General features: G+C 35.9%; 1 protein-coding gene across 9 annotated transcripts in view; it reads left to right on the forward strand.

Moving 5' to 3' along the window:
* LOC138701630 (serine/arginine repetitive matrix protein 5) overlaps positions 1–22,089 on the forward strand; it is a 57,633-nt gene that overhangs the window by 24,961 nt on the left and 10,583 nt on the right. For all 9 annotated transcript variants that reach the window (XM_069828729.1, XM_069828722.1, XM_069828724.1 and 6 more), the window contains 3 exons: positions 4,221–4,482; positions 19,322–19,503; positions 20,234–20,417. In XM_069828729.1, the coding sequence (XP_069684830.1) occupies positions 4,221–4,482; positions 19,322–19,503; positions 20,234–20,417 (628 nt within the window). The remainder of the gene's footprint in view (positions 1–4,220; positions 4,483–19,321; positions 19,504–20,233; positions 20,418–22,089) is intronic.

A 22,089-nucleotide genomic window follows, 5' to 3' on the forward strand; every position in this document is an offset into this window, starting at 1 on the left:
ACTTGAATTGACAAGATTTTTGTCTGAAAGCTCTTGAACCAGATGATTAAAGGGTTTAATGGATTCATCCTCATCAGATGACATAGATCTCGGATCAAGGCATCTGGACATTCTAACTACTGGATATTTTAAGGGAGTTTTTACTTGGATCATCTTAACCAAAGTTTTCAGAAACCCTAAGCACTCCTGTTTAAAGATCAAAACATCTTTTTCGCTCACTTTATTTCCCTTCAAGATGTCTGAAGTTGCAAACCCAATGCAAACTTCTTTTGTGTACACAAGATTTTCCTTGACATTGACATCAAGTTTAACTATTTTCAAATGGTTTTCAGTTTTGTTCAAAACTTCCTTCTTGATGAACAGAGACATAAGCCTGTAAAGAAGTTCCATTATGTCGCATGCTTGAAATGGGATCATTGGTGAATCTGTCTGGTAACACTTTAAATATGTTTCCAGTTTTGTGGTGACAAAAGAAAAAAACTCAGTTTTGCCATCATAAGAGAATCACGGCAGACTTCTTTCACTGTCTGAAAAGACTTTGTACACATTGACAACTTTGGTTTGTCCTTGTACGAGTTCACAAATGTTTCAACCTGTGGGCAGATTGCAATAGCACGACTACCAATGGCTGTGTCTTCCACTCATCTAGTAGCACAAAACTTAAGAGGAAACAATTTTCCTCCACAGTTTTTTTGGAAATCTTCCCTTCTTGCAGGCAAGTATTTAAATAAATACCACAAAGAACGTAAGATGGAGTCGATATTCCATCCTGTTTCCTTTGCTCCAACTTGAAAAGCTCTGTGAAGTGTGTGTACACTGCAGCTACTAATATCTATGAAGCCAGGTTAGTCAGGGTATAGCCTAGAGTTTTCCAGGAAAAGATTAGAATAAGCGGAACTTCCATAACATTTCCAGGCCTGGAAAAAATATTTTAAAATTTCAGATTTTCCAGGGTGTGTAGGAACCATGTATTTTTTAACTTACCATAACCAACAACGACTGAGTCTTAACATTACATGTAGGCACCGTTGCTTAAGCACGAATGGATCATGTTGTTCTGGGTGGCTAAAAGTATGAACTAAGTCTTATGAAAAGGAGTATACTGCTACTACTACTACTACTATACTGCTGCTGCTACTGCTGGTGTTGCATACAACATATCAACAATGGCCTGGCTGGACCTAGGATGGTTCTGTACACTTACACATGCTTTGGTCCATTGTGCACCCTTATATGCGATGATTGTCTAAGTATGATAGGTGACCTGGCTGGCATTTGTGAACTCGACTGTCAGGTGGGCCATTGTGCATCAGACCCTTATAGAGCCAGATTCTATTTTCCAGATGAGTAACTTGGTAAGCCCCAGGGACCCATAGCTCCAAGCCCTTCCTGATCATTTGATGCTGACAGGTGGACCATCCTGTCTCAGCTCCTGATAGAGACAAGTCTCATCTGCATACAAGTAGCCTGATGAGGCCCAGAGACCCAAACCCTCTATATCAGCATTAGAAACGCGTACTATCTCCAAGACTTCATCCCAGACTATTTCTACTATTGCAAAGGATAGATAAGATGAGGGGGAGGTGATAAATGTTGGTTGAATGATATAGAGAAATGGGAGTAGCCCGAGAAAAATCCTCTGCAATGACTGCTTTGTCCACCACAAATTCCATCACGATCTAGCTGGGAATCGAACCCAGGCTGAATGGAAGACCAGTACACTAGCACTTGAGCTACAGATGCAGCGACATATTGACATATATGGCACTGAATTTCACAGTATTTGTAAACCTCGGTAACGCTAGGAAATGTTCTCATAATTCCTAAGTTCACATGGAAAAGAACTTCATCATGGGTTTCTGGTAAAGCCATTTGTAACTGAAAATGGAACTCTAAGACCATTTACATAGTCAAGCGGACTATTAGTGCTCCGCTGTTCACATGTGGATAGTTAAGTATACACAGTGACATGGTGGTTCATCAGTTTGTCGCAGGAAATGGATACAGAATGAATAATTATGTCTGGATTATAGAACTACAAAACAACGGGAAAATATGTATGTATGTATCTAATGCCTACCCACTTCACTTGCGTGATTCGAGTTCCGCATATTGCATATAGATGGCAGGTCTGTGACCCATTTTCAAGTTGCACACTACTTCGATGGTCCACAATATGCATGATGTGAATCTGTGAAGAGTTATGTCGTGTACTAAGGTGAGTGTAAGTGTAGTGTGAGGATGATGAGGAAGGGAGAAGAGGAAACCCAATGCCAGCATGTAACCTACTCCTCTCGAATAGCACCAAGGGAGCGTCCAGGCTTAACATCCCCATCCGACAAACTAATCACTATCATCAGTGACATATGCACTGCAGAGAGATTTGGGATTTAACCCAAGCATATTGGTGCACAATTTAGTGATTAGAAACACTCTCTCCTAGTACCAAGATAGAAATTTTACATGAAAATTTCTGACCTCGCCGGGAATGGAACCCGAAACAGACGCACTACCACAGAGCTAACTTGATGGACACAGAAAAATATAAGATATTATATAATACAACTTGTAGCTGAAAGAAATTAAGAGATAACTGTAGTTGAGAAATTTGTGAGAGTTTCTCATTAAAAGAGGATCGTGGTTGATGAGAAATTTGTGGGGATTGCTCATTAAAAGAAAATTGTGATTGAGGAAATTTATGGGGGTTGCTGGTTAAAAGATGCCAGTGGTTGGGGAGAAATTTGTGGGGGTTGCCGATTAAAAGATGACTAGTTAATGAGAAATTTGTGGGGTATTGCTCATTAAAAGATGATTGATTGATGAGAAATTTGTGGATATTGCTAATTAAAAGAAGACTGTGGTTGAAGAAACAATTTGTGATGGTTGTAAATTAAAAGATGACTGTGGCTGAGGAGAAATTTATGGGGATTGCTCATTAACAGGCCTGTGATTGAGAAGAAATTTGTTGGGGTTACTGGTTAAAAGATGATAGTGGCTGGGGAGAAATTTGTGAGGGTTGCTCATTAAAGGAATACTGTGTTGAAGAGAAATTTGTGGGAGTTGCAGATTACAATATGGCTTGGTTGAAGAGAAACTTGTGGGGATTACTCATTAAAAGAGGATTGGTTGAGGAGAAATTTGTGGCAATTACTGGTTAAAAGATGACAGTGGCTGGGGGAAACTTATGAGGGTTGCTGATTAAAAGATGACTCTAGTTGAGAAACTTGTGGGAGTTGCAGAATAAAATATGACTGTGATTGAGGAGAAATTTGTGGGGGTTGCTGATTAAAATATGACTGTGATTGAGGAGAAATTTGTGGGGGTTGCTGATTAAAATATGACTGTGATTGAGGAGAAATTTGTGGGAGTTGCGGATTAAAATATGACTGTGATTGAGGAGATATTTGTGGCGGTTGCTGATTAAAATATGACTGTGGTTGAGGAGAAATTTGTGGGGGTTGCTGATTAAAAGATGGCTGTACTTGAAGAGAAATTTGTTGGGGGTTCTGATTGAAAGTAGACTGTAATTGAGGAGACGTTTGTGGGGGTTGCTGCATTATTCTGCCTCAGCATGACAATGCTCGCCTTCACACGAGTTTAAGCATCCAAGACGCCGTCACAAAACTTGGCTTGAGAATTTTATCTCACCCACCATAATATAGCCCTGTCCTAGCCTCCTCAGATTTCCAACTTTTCAGTCTGCTAAAAGATTCTCTTCATGCTATGAGATTTGAGAATGATGATGATGTTATTCGGGCCATGAGCTCATGGCTGCAAGAATAGAACAGATTAGTACTTGCAGAGCATACAGACATTAATTTTTTTGGCACAAGATCGTGTAGGTGAATAGAGTTATATTGAAAAACAGTCTGTCAACAAAATATCACTTCATATAATGTACAATTTCCAAGATGATAGAATAAATATTTTCTGAAAAAAAAAATAATGTGCATTGCTCCCTGACCAAACCTTATAGATCTCCGATCTGGAAAACAAAAACTCTGACCTTCAGCTACAGATGATTCAAATTATAATATTTCATGTGTATAGAATACTTGAAGAAAAAATTAACTCTTAGGTATAGAATATGAATCTGAATGTGCCCAGTAGTTTGAGATGAAAGACTGCATAAAGTATGGGTAGGCATTTTTAATCAAACTGTAGAGAGGAATGTGTGGTAAGACATCTCTAATCCTTTTATGTGATTATATTTGATGCAGATGGCGACACAGCGGGTTTAAGGAGCTGTATGGAGGAGGAGGTGGCAACTCATCACCTCATGGCTCCCGTTCCAGCCACAAGAGGTCTCGTAGTCGTTCTCGTGGTGCTACTCGAAGCAGCCGAAATCGTGTTCGATCCCCTCCACTCCCTGCTAGGCCAAGATCACGATCAAGGGATCGGGACAGGGAAAGAGACAGGTCTAGGGATCGAGATAGGGACAGAGACCGAAGACCTCACACACCACAGCCACAGACACAGAGGGTAATATCTACGTGATTCAATATTTGAGGTTCTTCTATTGTTTAGTAAGGTTTGGTGACATATTTCTATATTACAAATTTTGAAGAAAAAGACTTTTTTATTATTAGAAACTTCCTCACTTTCAGTTGAACAGCACCAATTCCTCTGCAAAATATATCACAAGTGTTGTATTGGTATGTTGAAATTATGAGAACTCTAAGATGTGACTATACATACCTCCTCAAACTGAATAGGTGTATTGTACTATTCACAAATTTAATTTTGTCTTTCATGATCACTACAGTGAGCATAAAAGGTGATGCCCAGGGAAAGGATTTTTATGTAAATACATATTTACTAATGAAGCTAATATCAATTATATTTTGCATTTTCTCTATGTTTCACAGTGTATAGAGTTGAAAAATGCTACTTTTATATTCCATATTTCAGAGTTTAGTACATATTTTAATTAATTTCCATATATTTTCCAGTCCATATTACATTAAGCTCAACAATAAAATAAAATAAAATTTCCTTAACTTTTAAAAATACGTCTCAGTAATAGAGTTTTAAACATTTTCAGTAATTCCTTTAAAATCAGAGTTATTAGAAAATTAACAGTCCTCTCAACAATGGGAAAGCAAGTTAAGAAACTGTATTATTTTAATTTTGAAATTTGTAACAGAAAACAGATGTGCAGGTCCACAGTTACATGTCAGTCAGAATACACATTGGTTCAGTTCTGTTAATTATTCTATAAAGACGGTAATGTGCCAAAGGTACCACTTTAAGATTAAGAAGTTACATTTCAGAATTTAAAGATGATGGTTTATCAACTGACAATAAAATATTATTTTGTAATTTGTGTCAGTGTGCAGTATCGTCTACACAAAAGATCCTGGTGCAACGACATTTTCAGACCAGTAAACATCAGGCTAACAACAACGAAATTCCAAGCAATTCCATTGTTTTTAACAGAACCAACAACATCAAATGTAGGTCCGAGTTTAACATCGACCTGTGCCATTCTCTCCTCTCTGCTGACATTCCCCTCTACAAACCATTGTGATGGTAACAGGCAATAAAAATTTGTTTTGTTTGAAGTTCACATAACAAAATAGTACAATGAAAGATAAGGCACGTCCATTATATTCTTTGTTTTACTTACTTACTTACTTACAAATGGCTTTTAAGGAACCCGAAGGTTCATTGCCGCCCTCACATAAGCCCGCCATCGGTCCCTATCCTGTGCAAGATTAAGCCAGTCTCTATCATCATACCCAACCTCCCTCAAATCCATTTTAATATTATCCTCCCATCTACGTCTCGGCCTCCCTAAAGGTCTTTTTCCCTCCGGTCTCCCAACTAACACTCTATATGCATTTCTGGATTCGCCCATACGTGCTACATGCCCTGCCCATCTCAAACGTCTGGATTTCAAGTTCCTAATTATGTCAGGTGAAGAATACAATGCGTGCAGTTCTGTGTTGTGTAACTTTCTCCATTCTCCTGTAACTTCATCCCGCTTAGCCCCAAATATTTTCCTAAGCACCTTATTCTCAAAAACCCTTAACCTATGTTCCTCTCGCAGAGTGAGAGTCCAAGTTTCACAGCCATATAGAAGAACCGGTAATATAACTGTTTTATAAATTCTAACTTTCAGATTTTTGGACAGCAGACTGGATGATAAGAGCTTCTCAACCGAATAATAACACGCATTTCCCATATTTATTCTGCGTTTAATTTCCTCCCGAGTGTCATTTATATTTGTTACTGTTGCTCCAAGATATTTGAATTTTTCCACCTCTTCGAAGGATAAATCTCCAATATTTATATTTCCATTTCGTACAATATTCCCGTCACGAGACATAATCATATACTTTGTCTTTTCGGGATTTACTTCCAAACCGATCGCTTTACTTGCTTCAAGTAAAATTTCCGTGTTTTCCCTAACCGTTTGTGTATTTTCTCCTAACATATTCACGTCATCTGCATAGACAAGAAGCTGATGTAGCCCGTTCAATTCCAAACCCTGCCTGTTATCCTGAACTTTCCTAATGGCATATTCTAAAGCGAAGTTAAAAAGTAAAGGTGATAGTGCATCTCCCTGCTTTAGCCCGCAGTGAATTGGAAAAGCATCAGATAGAAACTGACCTATACGGACTCTGCTGTATGTTTCACTGAGACACATTTTAATTAATCGAACTAGTTTCTTGGGAATACCAAATTCAATAAGAATATCATATAATACTTCCCTCTTAACCGAGTCATAAGCCTTTTTGAAATCTATGAATAACTGATGTACTGTACCCTTATACTCCCATTTTTTCTCCATTATCTGCCGAATACAAAAAATCTGATCAATAGTCGATCTATTACGCCGAAAACCGCACTGATGATCCCCAATAATTTCATCTACGTACGGAGTTAATCTCCTCAAAAGAATATTGGACAAAATTTTGTACGACGTCAACAAAAGTGATATTCCTCGAAAGTTACCACAGTTGGTTTTGTCCCCCTTTTTAAAAATAGGTACAATTATGGACTCCTTCCATTGTTCTGGTACAATTTCCTTTTCCCAAATAGCAAGTACAAGTTTATAAATTTCGCTATATAATGCACTTCCACCCTCTTGTATTAATTCTGCTGGAATTTGATCGATACCTGGAGACTTGTACTTTTTCAGATTTTCTATCGCAATTTCGACTTCTGAAAGCGTGGGTTCGGGTATAAATGGCTCAGCAGTTTGTATTTCAATTTCGTCCCGATCATTTCTATTTGGCCTATGTACATTTAGTAGTTGCGCAAAATAGTTTTTCCATCTGTTTAGGATTGATGGAGAGTCTGCAAGCAAGTCACCATTCTCATCCTTGATCACGTTTACCCTTGGCTGATATCCGTTCTTAAATTCCTTTATACCCTTATATAAATCTCGAATGTTTTTATTCTTACTATTTGTTTCTACCTCATTCAGTTTTTCCTTCAAGTAACCTCTCTTTTTATTCCTAAGTGTACGACTTGCTTCCCGTCTTTCATTGAAATAATTATCTCTCTTCTCCTCAACTGGATCCTGTAAGAATTTCAATTTTGCCTGTTTCCTTCTTTCTACTACCATGCAACAATCTTCATCAAACCACGGTTTCTTTTTCTTAGTTTCATAATAACCTATGCTCTGCTCAGCTGCAATTTTGATACTATCTCTGATATTTTCCCACACGCTATTAACATCTAATTCTTTCTCAACTTCGTCGGAACTTTCTAAAGTGGCAAACCTATTCGAAATTTCGACCTGATAATTTTGCTTAGCTTCCTCGTCCTTTAATTTCAAAATATTGAATTTAGTAATATTAACTTGTTGCTCTACTCGCTTGGCTACTGATAATCTTTCTCTTAATTCTCCAATCACCAAATAATGGTCAGAATTACAGTCTGCACCCCTGAAAGTTCGAATATCTACTATACTAGTATGTCTCCGTTTATCTATCAAGATGTGATCTATTTGGTTGTGTGTCAATCCATCTGGAGAAGTCCAAGTATATTTATGTATATCCTTATGGGGGAATGTTGTACTTTTGACAATTAAATTTTTCGATGTGGCAAAGTTGACTAATCTAACTCCATTGTCACTACTAATTGCGTGTAGGCTCTCTTTTCCAATAGTTGGTCTAAAAATATCCTCCCGTCCTACTTTAGCGTTGAAATCCCCCAATAAAATTTTCATATGATATCTAGGGAACTGATCAAAAGTATGTTCCAATTCCTCATAGAAGCTATCCTTTATATAGTCGTCTTTCTCTTCTGTAGGGGCGTGAGCATTTATAACTATGATGTCGCACCATCTACCCTTAATTACTAAATATGATAACCTGTCACTGATAAATTCGACCTTTTTTACTGCTGATTTTATTCTTTTATGTACAAAGAATCCTGTTCCTAATTGGTGATTATTGTTTCCTTCCCCATAATACAACACGTAATCTCCTATTTGTGATATGCCATTCCCATCTAACCTAACCTCTTGTACTCCTACGAAGTCTATTCTATATCTAGCTAGTTCTTTTGCTACTAATGTTACCCCTCCTGTTCTATAAAGACTAGTTACGTTCCAAGTGCCAAATCTCAAAACCTTATTCCTTTGCTGTGGTCGTGCCAGAGAATCAGTCCTATTCCGAGGCTTACTGTAGGAATTCGTAACAAGCTGTTTTTTACGGTGATGGGTTGTTAGCCCTTCGCCCAACCCCCAAGCTGGAGGACCACCCCTTATCGGCTGTCCACGACTGCTTATTCAATATATTCGCAGCTACCCTCCATATCTGGAGGCCGTCTCCTCTATCCGCAACCTGAGGACGCGCCATGCCGTGGTGATAGGGACCCACCATACATGGATATTCTTTGTTTAGTTTGATTAAACTGTACTAATATTTAACGTAGATAATATACCGTATATATTATTTTTTTGTTATTTTAAGTCCATATTTAATTCCATATTTTGATTTAAAAAAAGTAAGTACCGGTATATATTGGGTTAACTGTATAGAGCAGAACAGGTTTCATGGCCTGCCAGCTATGCGAACAGAGGTGGGGGACTCACGGCCCCGTGAGGCCGTGAAACCTGTTCTACCCTATGCTGTTCACACAGTATATAGCCTATTTACATATTTTATACATTTTAGTCCGTTCCCTGGTGATGACCTATAATTCCCAGAACAAGTATGATTTTTATTACTAAATTGTGAATGAGAGTTCATTTAACAATGTAATTTTACAGGATCATTCGTAATTTGCGTGAAGGAATAGCATAGTGTTATTTCTTGTCAGTAGGCCTATTTGGTCTAAGGCTTACTTTTCCAAAAACTTGACATTTTAATTTTGAAAAGCGTGACAATTCTTTGTAATGAATCACTAGGAAATGCGACTTACTAGTACTACTGCTGCTGCTGCTGGTTATTATTATTATTATTATTATTATTATTATTATTATTATTATTATTACTTACTTACTTACTTACAAATGGCTTTTAAGGAACCCGAAGGTTCATTGCCGCCCTCACATAAGCCCGCCAGCGGTCCCTATCCTGTGCAAGATTAATCCAGTCTCTATCATCATACCCCACCTCCCTCAAATCCATTTTAATATTATCCTCCCATCTACGTCTCGGCCTCCCTAAAGGTCTTTTTCCCTCCGGTCTCCCAACTAACACTCTATATGCATTTCTGGATTCGCCCATACGTGCTACATGCCCTGCCCATCTCATATGTCTGGATTTAATGTTCCTAATTATGTCAGGTGAAGAATACAATGCGTGCAGTTCTGTGTTGTGTAACTTTCTCCATTCTCCTGTAACTTCATCCCGCTTAGCCCCAAATATTTTCCTTAGCACCTTATTCTCAAACACCCTGAACCTATGTTCCTCTCTCAGAGTGAGAGTCCAAGTTTCACAACCATACAGAAGAACCGGTAATATAACTGTTTTATAAATTCTAACTTTCAGATTTTTCGACAGCAGACTGGATGATAAGAGCTTCTCAACCGAATAATAACATGCATTTCCCATATTTATTCTGCGTTTAATTTCCTCCCGAGTGTCATTTATATTTGTTACTGTTGCTCCAAGATATTTGAATTTTTCCACCTCTTCGAAGGATAAATCTCCAATTTTTATATTTCCATTTCGTACAATATTCTGGTCACGAGACATAATCATATACTTTGTCTTTTCGGGATTTACTTCCAAACCGATCGCTCTACTATTATTATTATTATTATTATTATTATTATTATTATTATTATTATTATTATTATTGCTGCTGTTGTTATTGTTGTTGTTGCTGCTCTTGCTTTGGGAACTTTCGTATTTTTTGTCATCTAATTAGCTGAAAATATTCGTAATTATTCAGGTTAAATCATAGAAGACTGGCCTGTGCATATAATTGTACTGTTGAATTGAACGTTATTTTACAATTTACTTATGAAATTATTTACTGTATTAAATTTTCGAGGAGTTTCAATACTTATTTTATTACCGATACGAAGTATTAAGACAGTGTATTGTGAAGGTGCAAAAACATAGATTTCGAGATTTTTACAGGAAAACACATTTCCAACTTCTTTCCTTGATATCAAAAAATAGTTTTCGGGCATGTTATGTACAGCAATTTCTACTATTCTATTGGATGGATTTTGTTTGCATTTGATATCTAATAAGTCAGGTCAGCACATGAAATATCATAGACAGGCAGGGTGCGAATTAACGGGGGATGAGGGGGATTCCCCCCCCCATTGGAAAGTTATCCCCCTCTCATAAATTCATATTAACATCCCTGCCAGGGATAACTTCTAATCCCCTTACAAAATATAATTATTATTACTTTATTATTCTTACTTTCAATGCTTATATTTCATCACAGTAATGTCGACAACAGCAATAATAATAATAATAATAATAATAATAATAATAATAATAGTAATCTATACTAATAATAAATCTGTAGCCGAACTTTTCCTGGTAATTTTCGATTTTCCAAAAATAATTGGTCCTAACATATATAATTAACCACCCTGAAACCGAAAATCGCTTTCTTGAAATTTTTGTTTGTATATCTGTCTGTCTGTATGTTTGTTACCTTTTCATGCGATAATGGCTGAACGGATTTCGATGAAAATTGGAATATAAATTAAGTTCGTTGTAACTTAGATTTTAGGCTATATGGCATTCAAAATGCATTATTTAAAAGGGGGGTTATAAGGGGGTCTGAATTAAATAAATCGAAATATCTCGCTTATTATTGATTTTTGTGAAAAATGTTACATAACAAAAGTTTCTTTAAAAATAATTTTCGATAAGTTTTATTCCTTGAAAAATTTTGATAGGACTGATATTTAATGAGATAAATGAGTTTTAAAATTAAAATAACTGCCGTCTAAGGCCGTGTAATGAATTAAAAAACAAATGACTTCGTCTATAAGGGGCCTTGGACAGCAACAATTGAAAGCTATGAAAGATAGCCTACAGAGAATGTTTCTGTGTTTGTATGGAGTAATATTGGAAGCTAAATTAATCGATTTGTATAATTAATTATTATTTCACCATTGGAAAGTGTAGTTTCTCTAGATGGACATAATGCTATAATGTTATTACAGTAACTTCTGATATAATATATAATATAATATAATATAATATAATATAATATAATATCTTAATATATAAAATTGAATGTGGGTATGTATGTATGTATGTATGTATGTATGTATGTATGTATGTATGTGGGTGTGTATGTTCCCTATACAAATCTACACGCTTTGACCGATATGTGCCAAAGTTTGCACATTTAACCTTCATAACCAGGAGAAGAACATAGGCTACATTAAAATTGTGCAAATGGAAGTTAACTTAATTAAAATTATAAAAAATAAAAATAAATAGATCAAATCTTCATGCATAATATTAAAATACAAAATCTTCTACAGTCAATTGTTTTTTTATTATTGTCTGTTGTATTTAACATCGACTTTCACGAGGCCTTGGAAATTTTAACACGAAATTAAATTACATTGTTGTTACAGATCATGAAGGCTAAAACTAGATAATTCATGCAATAAGTATCTTTACGCATTCCAGGACCGTATTATGAATTCTTCGATGCAGTTTTGTAGATAGTGAGCAAACTGTTTTATGCAACTGAATTCTAGAATTCTTTGAAACTACAAGGATTACTACCACATAATTTACTTAATATTGAATACCAATAGTACTATTGCGAAATATTGACCCACCAAAATTATGCACGAATAAGAATTGATGTGAAAAACTCATACGAAACGTAATAGAATTGATAATATTAACTGCAAAAATAAAAGGAGATGTTTTTATTCCACGTATTTCTAGGATACTCATTCAATCTTGAGCAACTGCAATTTCAATGCCATAGCATTTGTAATGGCCATATTAAAATGAAGCTCAAGGACAGTCGCTCAAAGTTGCAGACATTAACTAAAAAACTGCGTGTTTTGCACATCCTCAACTATATTTTATACAAAGAAGTGAAGAAAAAAAAAAGATTTTTACACATATCAATAATCAATTCAATGATACTTTTGTCATGTTACTAATGTAGTATGTGAATGTACATAAGCCCACTGAAAGTAACATTGTATTATTCTCAAAATATTGTTGTTCACGTTGCAAATTTATTATGTTAAGCGTTGTGGAAATAAAAATCTCTTAATTTATAAAATACCGGTAGGCCTATACGTTTCTCAGAATATTAGTCTTTATGTTAAAGAATGACTTGTTGCGAGTTAATATTGTATCTGTATTCTGTGTGTAAAATTAGAATTAATATAATATGTTCTGAATTTATGAGATATAGTTTCAAGTTAGGTTAAAAAAAAACTGGATATGATATGAGTGGGTGTACAGCGGTCAAGAGGTAAAAAAATCTTCCAATATAAATTAAATTATATATGTATAATATTGATTCGATGATGAAACTGATCAGAAAGAGGAGAAGGAATTATATTTTCGTTGGGTTTTACTTTATTTATAGTTTGATTTTTCTAATACTTTATTTGTATTTCTGGTGGTGTGGAAGAGAAGGCCTAATGGCCTTAACTTCACCAGAATAAATAAATAAAATAAATAAATAAAAACAAATAAATAAATAAATAAATTTAAAACAACAGTTTGTCAGGCACATGATGAAATGTTTTCTTTTTGGTGGCTGATTTACAACTGTTTTAAATTGAGTTAACCCTGGCAGGCATTTGGCTGAGTTCATTAATTCATGTAAGTGACGTTAAGTAAAGACTCATTTTTATGGGCAAGGAAAGCTTAGTAAAGACAATTCGTTTTGGTTGTGTATAGTTAGGTTTCCGAGATTTCCGAAAATTTAATAACCAGTTTAATTAAAAGTAGAAGCAGAAAGGAAAACCCGGGCAACGCCGGGTACTTTCAGCTAGTAATATAATATAATATATGTAATATTATATAATATAATTTAAGTTATTTGAAGGGTTCAGAACCATAGTGGACCAAGTGCCATTTACTGAATACGTAGAAAACAAGGGTTAAAATTAAGTTATTACCATAATTCAATGGAAACCTATAATAAGTAAAATAAAATATACACATTAAATCTAAATGATGTCAATCTTCATTAAACTATGGTTGCATGTAATAAAAATTAAGAAACATGTTAAAGGAATTGTCATTGCACCAAATGAGTGTCTCTGGACCAAAATGATCGCATTTTAATTATTTGGATGCAATTTAAATTAAGTAACATATTAAACGATTTATCCTTCTATCAAACACGAATGTTCCCTGGATCAAATGTCCTATTTTAATTATGTAATTACTTTATATTTATTTCTAACAGTTGCAGCGGAGCGCACGGGTACAGCTAGTAATAATAATAATTTTATGTAAGGTTCATTCATTCATTCATTCATTCATTCATTCATTTATTTTATTCCATAGATCTTACATGAGCAATGAAGCTTTAAGATGTGGAACATGTCAACATTTTACAATATTACAATTACAATTTTTACAAATTTTTATAGTTTTACAATTTAGTAATTTTCTACAATTTTTACAATGTTGTACAATTTTTTTACATTTTGGCGAGATGTAGTGAGATGAAATGAGGTCCGAGGATTCGCCAAAATATTACCCGGCATTTGCCTTTTCGGTGGGGGAAACCTCGGAAAAACCCAACCAGGTAATCAAATCAAAGGGGTTGATGCCAAGGACTCTATCTAGGATTCTATCTCCCCCCCCCCTCCCCCATCAGAAATCTTAGTTCGCACCTGTAGATAGGCCTACTAAAAAAAAATAATGGGACATATTTGAAAAGAAAGAGAACATTCATTGGTAATTTACTTGAAAATGGCTCCATTAATTTTTTTTTATTTCTTACTTCTTTTCATGCACAAATGAAGTTATGAATGAAATGGTGTAATCGATTGTCTACAAAAACTTTTCCATGAGATAAATTATTATTCACATAATATATCTCTAATGAGAAACTTCTTGAACATAATATTTAAGGACTTAAACTATATATATGAATTGTTTTGCAAAATTAATGTAACCCTATTACGGAGTAGAGCAAAAAAAAGACAGATTCTAGTTTCCTCTACCTACAAAATTTTTTCTTCACTTTCTTATAAGATAATAAGCTGGAGGCCCTCTGTTGCCCCAGGCAATTGCATGGTTATGTGCTGTCCTCCTATATTCTACCAGCTAAACCTGCTTATCTTAAAATAAGCCCAAAGAATTTCTAATGGGCAAGAGTCTCTTAATTGATGGTAGGGTTTACTCAAGAAATCCAACAGGGTGAGCTAATCCTTCCTCTAACTTGGTCTTGTAATTAATTTAGTTACATTAACAGACACATTTACACACACACACACACACACACACACACACACACACATCTGTATGTGTCCATATATACCTTTAAACATTTACTGTCTATTGAATTTGACCTAGTATTAATTGTTTCCACAGCACTTTGTCTCTTGCAGTTCTAGTCAGTTGTGCACCAACCACTGTTTTGAACTCTTGCTACCACCTTTGTCTCGGACATTCTCTGCTTCTCTATCTGTCCTTTCGTCCCAAACTGATGTGGCATAGTTCTATCTGTTTTAATGTATCTTGATTTGTTCCGAGTTGAATACCTTTCGAACAAAATGCTGATTGTTATCTTCACTACTACTACCTTAGAAATCTGTTTGGTATGGTAGTTCTGTGTCTCGTAATCGAAAACTATTTGAAACAAATATTTTAGCACTGAAAGATGTATGATTATACAAATTAATTTTCAGGATTAATATAACACTAAACATTACGAAAATATTTCAAAGGAAAAGGGACTTAACATGACAAGATAGCCACCGACATAGCTCAGGCTGTAGCACATTTGCTTGCTGAAGTTGTGTTTGGGCTTGGGTTCGACTTTCGCTTGGGCTGATTACTTGATTGGATTTTTTCCGAAGTTTTTCCCAACCTTAAGGCGAATGTCAGGTAATCTATGGCATATCCTCAGCCTCATCTCGTTATCACCAATTTCATTGACACTAACTAACCCAGTAATTGAACCGTTCAGAGCAAAAGTGGTGTAAGTCAAAATTGGATAATGAGGTTTAAAGTAAAAATTCTGTAAAATACAGTGCAAAGTAGGAATTAATATGTCGTTCTTGCTATCCACTGACTACTAATAGTTTAAATAAAGTGAATATTAATTGCTACTTTGCGCTGTATGTTACAGCATGTTTAATTCAATCCTCATTACCTATTCTTGACTTACACCACTTCTGCTCTGAACGGCTCAATTGATACAGCATCGTTAAATAACCCAGTAAAAAAAAAAAGGCAAGATGTGTGTGCATCCCCATGTATAGCTTCTTTTTCTTAATTGACATAATTATAGTTTAAAATGAAGACAAATAGATCCTGTTAAGAGGAATATGGATCTCTTGTTATATGGCATGAAACTTACCTTTATCTAATTGTCTGCCATTCTAAATGATAATAATAAAATTATTTACGTAGAGCCCATTGTTATTACTTCTCAAAAATCTCTTTTCCAAGACAGTTACCATATTTACTCGAAATACAATATGCAATCCAATTTTTTTATCCTACAATCCGGAAAAAAAAAATTACTGGTGAATATAACACATACCTGTCTAAAACCACTCAAGATTAAAATTATATTATCAAGAGAGGTTATAAAGGTACCCTTACTTTTAGCTACATATCACATTCATCCACACTTTCAGTATTAGCTAGCACTGGAACTTCCAGTTCACAGGTATGGGTTGGTGTCTGAACATTGATTTACAATGACTAACTCTTAACATCAGTAATTTTATTGTTGGTAAATTCTTTTGATTTAATTGAAGATGCGTGATTGTTAAAAGTTGTATACATAAAATCTCACAATAAAAGAAAAAAAATAATTAAGTCATTATCATAGTTACCAATACTATTCATATTAAAAATGATTATTGTTAAACATGGACATGAAATTATGCCGGAATGGCTGTTTCAATCTGCGGTTTTCCACCATATCTCGTAGCATTATTCGAGCATTATTAGTCATTTGATATATGAGTGCACTTTTCTGAGGAGGGCGCCAGCAGCATCTGTGGAACCTGAATGATGTCATTCAGAGTGATAGGTTAGTTCCAGAAACGTCCGTCTGCACAGATGCTATGTATCAAATGAGTATTCATTTAGATTTGTTCGAGTCTGAGTATTTGCATGCAAATATAATATTCCATCGAATATGATATGCACCCCAGTTATCAGGACGACATTTTGTAAAATAGGGTGCACATTATATTTGCGTAAATACGGTAACTTGATAATCCTATTTCCTGTAGTCTTGAAATTTTAGTTTTAACTTTTGCTTCCATATTATCTTTTTCGATAACTGTTTTTAACGATTTTTCCCGCAGTTTGCTTCATACTTCCATTAAATAACTGTACAACTTCATAATTTGCTCTCCCAATCATACTATTAATTCACCATCCTTGACACTGTTTCTTTTTATTTCCTGAAGTTGACATTGTTATAGTATATTATATTTTATACAAAATTATAGGCTTCTTTGCTAATCTCAACACAATTCCTTTCCTTCTTCTAACCTTCTGTGCTTCTCATACGCCCAAACCAAAACATTTGATGGGAGGTAAGGTGTCATAAATAGTGGAAGCAAGTAAAGTGTGCATATGAAAAGTGAAAGAATTGTACATGGTGATTCAAAAGGTAAGGTCAGCTGGTGAGATGATTCAGGGCAACATTTAGAGCAGGAAAGTCCTTTGTCAGTTTTATTCATTTGCAACAGTTTCAGAGTTACAACAGGTCAAACAGTTAATTCAATCTCATGATACAATAAATACTAATGTTTTGATCTAGGTTTGTTTCCAAAGCATGATTTCCACCGTTGATGGAGTGACAATGGAACACACGCCATGAAATGTTGTGGTTTATCTATTTTGGTTTCTATAAGTCTTAGGTATGGTAATGATTATTTTCAATCATATGTTATATTGCAATGTTAAAATTTTTAATATATTTAATTTTTTTGATCCGTTACATAACGGAAGACAGAGGGAGGCAACGTTACCACCTCTCACGTCTTACAGTAGGACCTGTAGTTCAGTACCAGCAGAGAAGCTCAGAGAATGCATCAAAATGTTTAGTAACGTGGAATATTGAGACGTGCATTATATTAGTAGGTTCTGTGATGGTAATGCTGCAAGGAATATGCTATATGATTTCCACAGTGACGACATCCTACACGACACGTATTTGAACAGCTGGGGGAGACTGGTGTACTACGACCAAGACATCATGTTGGTCATTCGAGGGGTAATGTGCTGTGGGAGGACGAACTTCTTGATATTGTGCATGCAGAGCCTTCTGTTAGTACTTGATGACTTGCACATCGCACAGGGATGTCACAATCATCAGCGTGGCATACACTACGTGATTAAGGCCTACATCCTGTGCAAGAACTCAAACCAGTGGACCTTGGACACCATTGTCGATGGCTCTTACAGACAGCTGATGACGATCCAGACTTTAACCACATTTTATGGACTCATGAGGCAGGATTCACCTGAGGTGATGTTCTCAACCTACACAACTGGCATGCATGGACAAATGAAAACCCTCGGGTTACATGCTCTGCCTCATTTCAGCACCATTTTAATGTAAACGTGTGGGTTGGAATAGTTGGTGGCAGTTTCATTGGCCCATATCTTCTGCCAGACGAAATGAGGGGAGGACATTATCTTTATTTCCTTCTGGAAACACTGCACACATTGTTGGATGATGTGCCTCTCAATACATGCCAGCACATTGTGGTATCAGCTTGTTGGCGATCCTTCACATTTCACATGCCCTGTGCGTCAGTGGTTGGATGCGAACTATCCAGATCGATGGATAGGGAGGGGAGGTCCTATTGCTTGGCCTAAATGGTCCCTGATTTAACACCTCTGGACTTCTTTGTATGGGGTTTTATAAAAATGAAGGTGTACGCTACAGAGATTACAGACAGAAATCATCTGCTGCAGTGAATTAATGCAGCTGTAACAGACATCAGACTACGAAACAGACTGTTAGATCTTAAGCACAGCGCAGTAAGAGATCGTGCCCAAGCATGTTTGTGTGCAAAGGGAGGACATTTTGAGCAGTTGCTCCAGTGAAGTATTGTAAATTAATAATTATTGTAAGTAATTCACCGTAGTTGTGAGTAAATGTTTGACCTGTTGTAACTCTGAAACGGTTGCAAATAAATAAAACTGACAAAGGACTTTCCTGCTCTAAATGTCTCCCTGAATCATCTCCTCACCGGTTGACCTTACCTTTTGAATCACCCTGTATAAACTTCTCTATAACCTTCAACTGTATATATGCTGCATTTTATGCACACCACCTAGTTTCTTGGGAATGCAGAAGCCTTTTACCAGACAAACATGGAAATAAATTAGAAAATATGAGGCTGCAGTGTTCTTAAGAGTCTAGTAACTGAAGGGTTTTAAATAAAAAAATACCTGCAAGAGCAAGTGACCTATTTTACCGGTTCTTCTTAAAACGACCTGTAAGAACTTTTGCATATTTTATGAGATTTATTATGGACTAAGTAACTGTAAGGCAAGTTTTTTCTGGAATATCTCAATTTCTCCCAATGTTTTCATTACTTCATTGTTCTGTTATCTTATTATCACCATCACATCTGTTCCAGATGTTGGTAGTAGTACAAAACAGAACTACATTTTGTTCTTGCCTATTTATCTATTACTCGAGAGTTGATTGCATGAATAGAACTATCTTGTTACAGCCTCAGTCACAGCAACCAAGACGGCGCACACCTAAGATGGCATCCCTGACACCCAGTTCGCGCTCACTCAGTTCATGTTCAGATGAGTCATGTTCTGTGTGCTCTCCCAAAGGAAACAGAAAAGTAGTCACCTCACCAGCACCTGTAGCAAGCAGAGCAAGACAGCCATCTCCAAGGTCAAGGTGAGTTTCACTCATTAAATTGTGTACTGCTTTTTTTTTATATATATAGTAAAGATGATGTCTGGACAGTTCTCGTGCATTGTAATTTATATCTGTATAATGCAGCTGAGTTAATTTCAAAGATGGTAATATAAAAATAGTTTGATTTCTCGTCATTGCTGCTGATATAGAATGAAGTACTTTCAGCCTGCAACTGTAAACCCATTTTTTTCTGATTCTTATTAATGTTATCTAAAAGCTAGAATTTTGATAGCCAATAAATTATCATAATGCTTTTATGACAGAAAAGTACTCCAAACAAACTAAAGTAATGACATAAGAATTGTCTTACTTCTGCTAATATTGAATTAACAGAAATTATAGCTCTGTATCGATAAGCTACCCCTTTTAGATATGTTGCTGTTGTTGTTTTCTAATGCCAGGCGTTTGACAATAAAGTCATTTGACCTCTTGCACTCCAATATTTTTCAAAGATATTATCATGACCTTTTAGATATGCAGTGCACTTTACCCTAGCCTGCAGAGTAAGAGCAAAAGACAGTACAAGCCTGCATGATATGATGACGCAACTTACCCTAATCACATAATGTAAGGTCAAGAATTAACTCAGCCTGGGCCCGGCCTGTGCTCATCTATACCTCTGATATACATTCACAAGGCACACAAATTCGAAATGAATATCAGTTAAGCTGAGAGTAGTAGATTATCTTTTTAAAATGTCTTGTTTTAGATCACGATCATTTTCTGTACCAAGAAATCGTCCAAATAATCGATCGCCAGTTCCACCTAGAAGTGGATTTCGCAGGCAGCGAGAGAGGTCTGGTCCCCCTAGCGATCCAAGAGGCCCACCTCCAAGTCCTCCTCCTGCAGCAAGAAAGAGCCTGAAAAGTAAACGCAAGGAAAGCAGAGATAAAGTGAGTCATTGTCAGACCATCGGATCTATGCCCCTTCAGCGCTGTCGTCGTTCTTGGAAAAGTTAACGCCTCTACTCACCCCATTCCACCCGTTTCTCTCCCAGTACGTCAAACAGCAGGCCACGAACCTTGCCGAATAGGGATGTTGCCAAACTTACGTCAAACAGTGTCATATCTCTTGAATATTGCTTATAATACTGTAAGGTTAATTATTACTTATTCATAATTTAATTTAAGTAGGTCTGATGACGCTATTGACTTATGCAAAATGCTATTACTTGCTTAATAATATTTCTTTCACCACTCCGTGCTACAGTATTCATGTTGAGTTGACAACACTGGACTGCAAGTGCAAATAAACTGTCCCGCAAGAAGGCTCAAAATTGTGAGTAGTGGGGGGAGAGAAAGAGAGAGGGGTAGAAAAGAGAGAAATAGGAATACAGGGAGAGAAATTAAATTGCCGAGGCTGAAAAGGAATTAAGGTTCAGTTCACATATCTTAGGGGGCACAGATCCGATGGTCGGACTATATACATAAAGTTCCAAATTCTTGATAACAAGTAATGAATAGATTTATCTTTGTTATTTCAGTAACATATTACTAAATATATACTAATATGGAAAGGTCATTGACCAAGTAATCTGTTTTAATTATCATGGCTACGATATTTTTCTATAGTAAAAATGATGACATCTTTAATAAAATTAATAAATACAATTATATATGCAGGACATTAAAATGATACATGAAGAATACCAGAAAAGCAACTAAATTGAAATTTTATGAAGTACTATAATGGCTGTTCTGATATTACTGTATAGCTCTGAATTCTGGATTTCTACCCCCCCCCCTCAAAAAAAAAAAACAAGAATGGTAGGAGCCACTGAAATGAGATTTCTAAGAAGTATCGCTGGATGTACTTGCTTGGATAAAAAAGAAGTGAATATATCAGAATTTAATTAAATATTAATAAATTACTGATAGAATAGAATAATATACGAGGGTATTTTGAAAAGTAACAATGTCTTCTAATTTTTTGTGTTATTGTTAACAAATTTCGTAGTACTAGCTGTCAAACATTCTAGTCGATTAACTTTCCTGCTTCACTGACGCAAGTTTCGTACCTCTGCCACTAGATAGCCCTAAATAATAGTCTGAAACATGGCAGCATGTAACAGAACTATGTCGGTGCGTCTGAAGCAGCATGCTGTGATAAAGTTTCTGTTGACAGAAAATGTGGTGTCAATTGACATTCATCAGGAGAATGATGTCTGTTTATGGATATGAATGTATAGACATCGTACTATGCGACATTGGTCTGTTGGTGCTTGTAATGAACCTGGTGCAACTCTCAACTTGTGTGACAAAAGACAGACATGTGCAGGTGATAATCGCAGAACTAGAGTTCTGAAAACTTTTTGCACAATGCGATTTGGTTCCACTGTCTTTGATTATTCTCCATACAGTCTCAATCTGGTGCTATAAAATTTTCATCTGTTCCCAAAACTTAAGGAACACTGACAGAACCATCTCTTGATTCTGACAATGCAGTGCAGACAAAGGTAAGGCTTTGATTCTGTCGTCAAGTGAAATATTCTACAGTAATAATAATAAGAAATGGTCCCCCATTGGGAGAGATATGTTGATTGCCAGAGAGATGTGTTGATCGCCT

Source organism: Periplaneta americana, chromosome 6 (genome assembly GCF_040183065.1).
Source record: "Periplaneta americana isolate PAMFEO1 chromosome 6, P.americana_PAMFEO1_priV1, whole genome shotgun sequence".
Lineage (NCBI taxonomy): Eukaryota > Metazoa > Arthropoda > Insecta > Blattodea > Blattidae > Periplaneta > Periplaneta americana.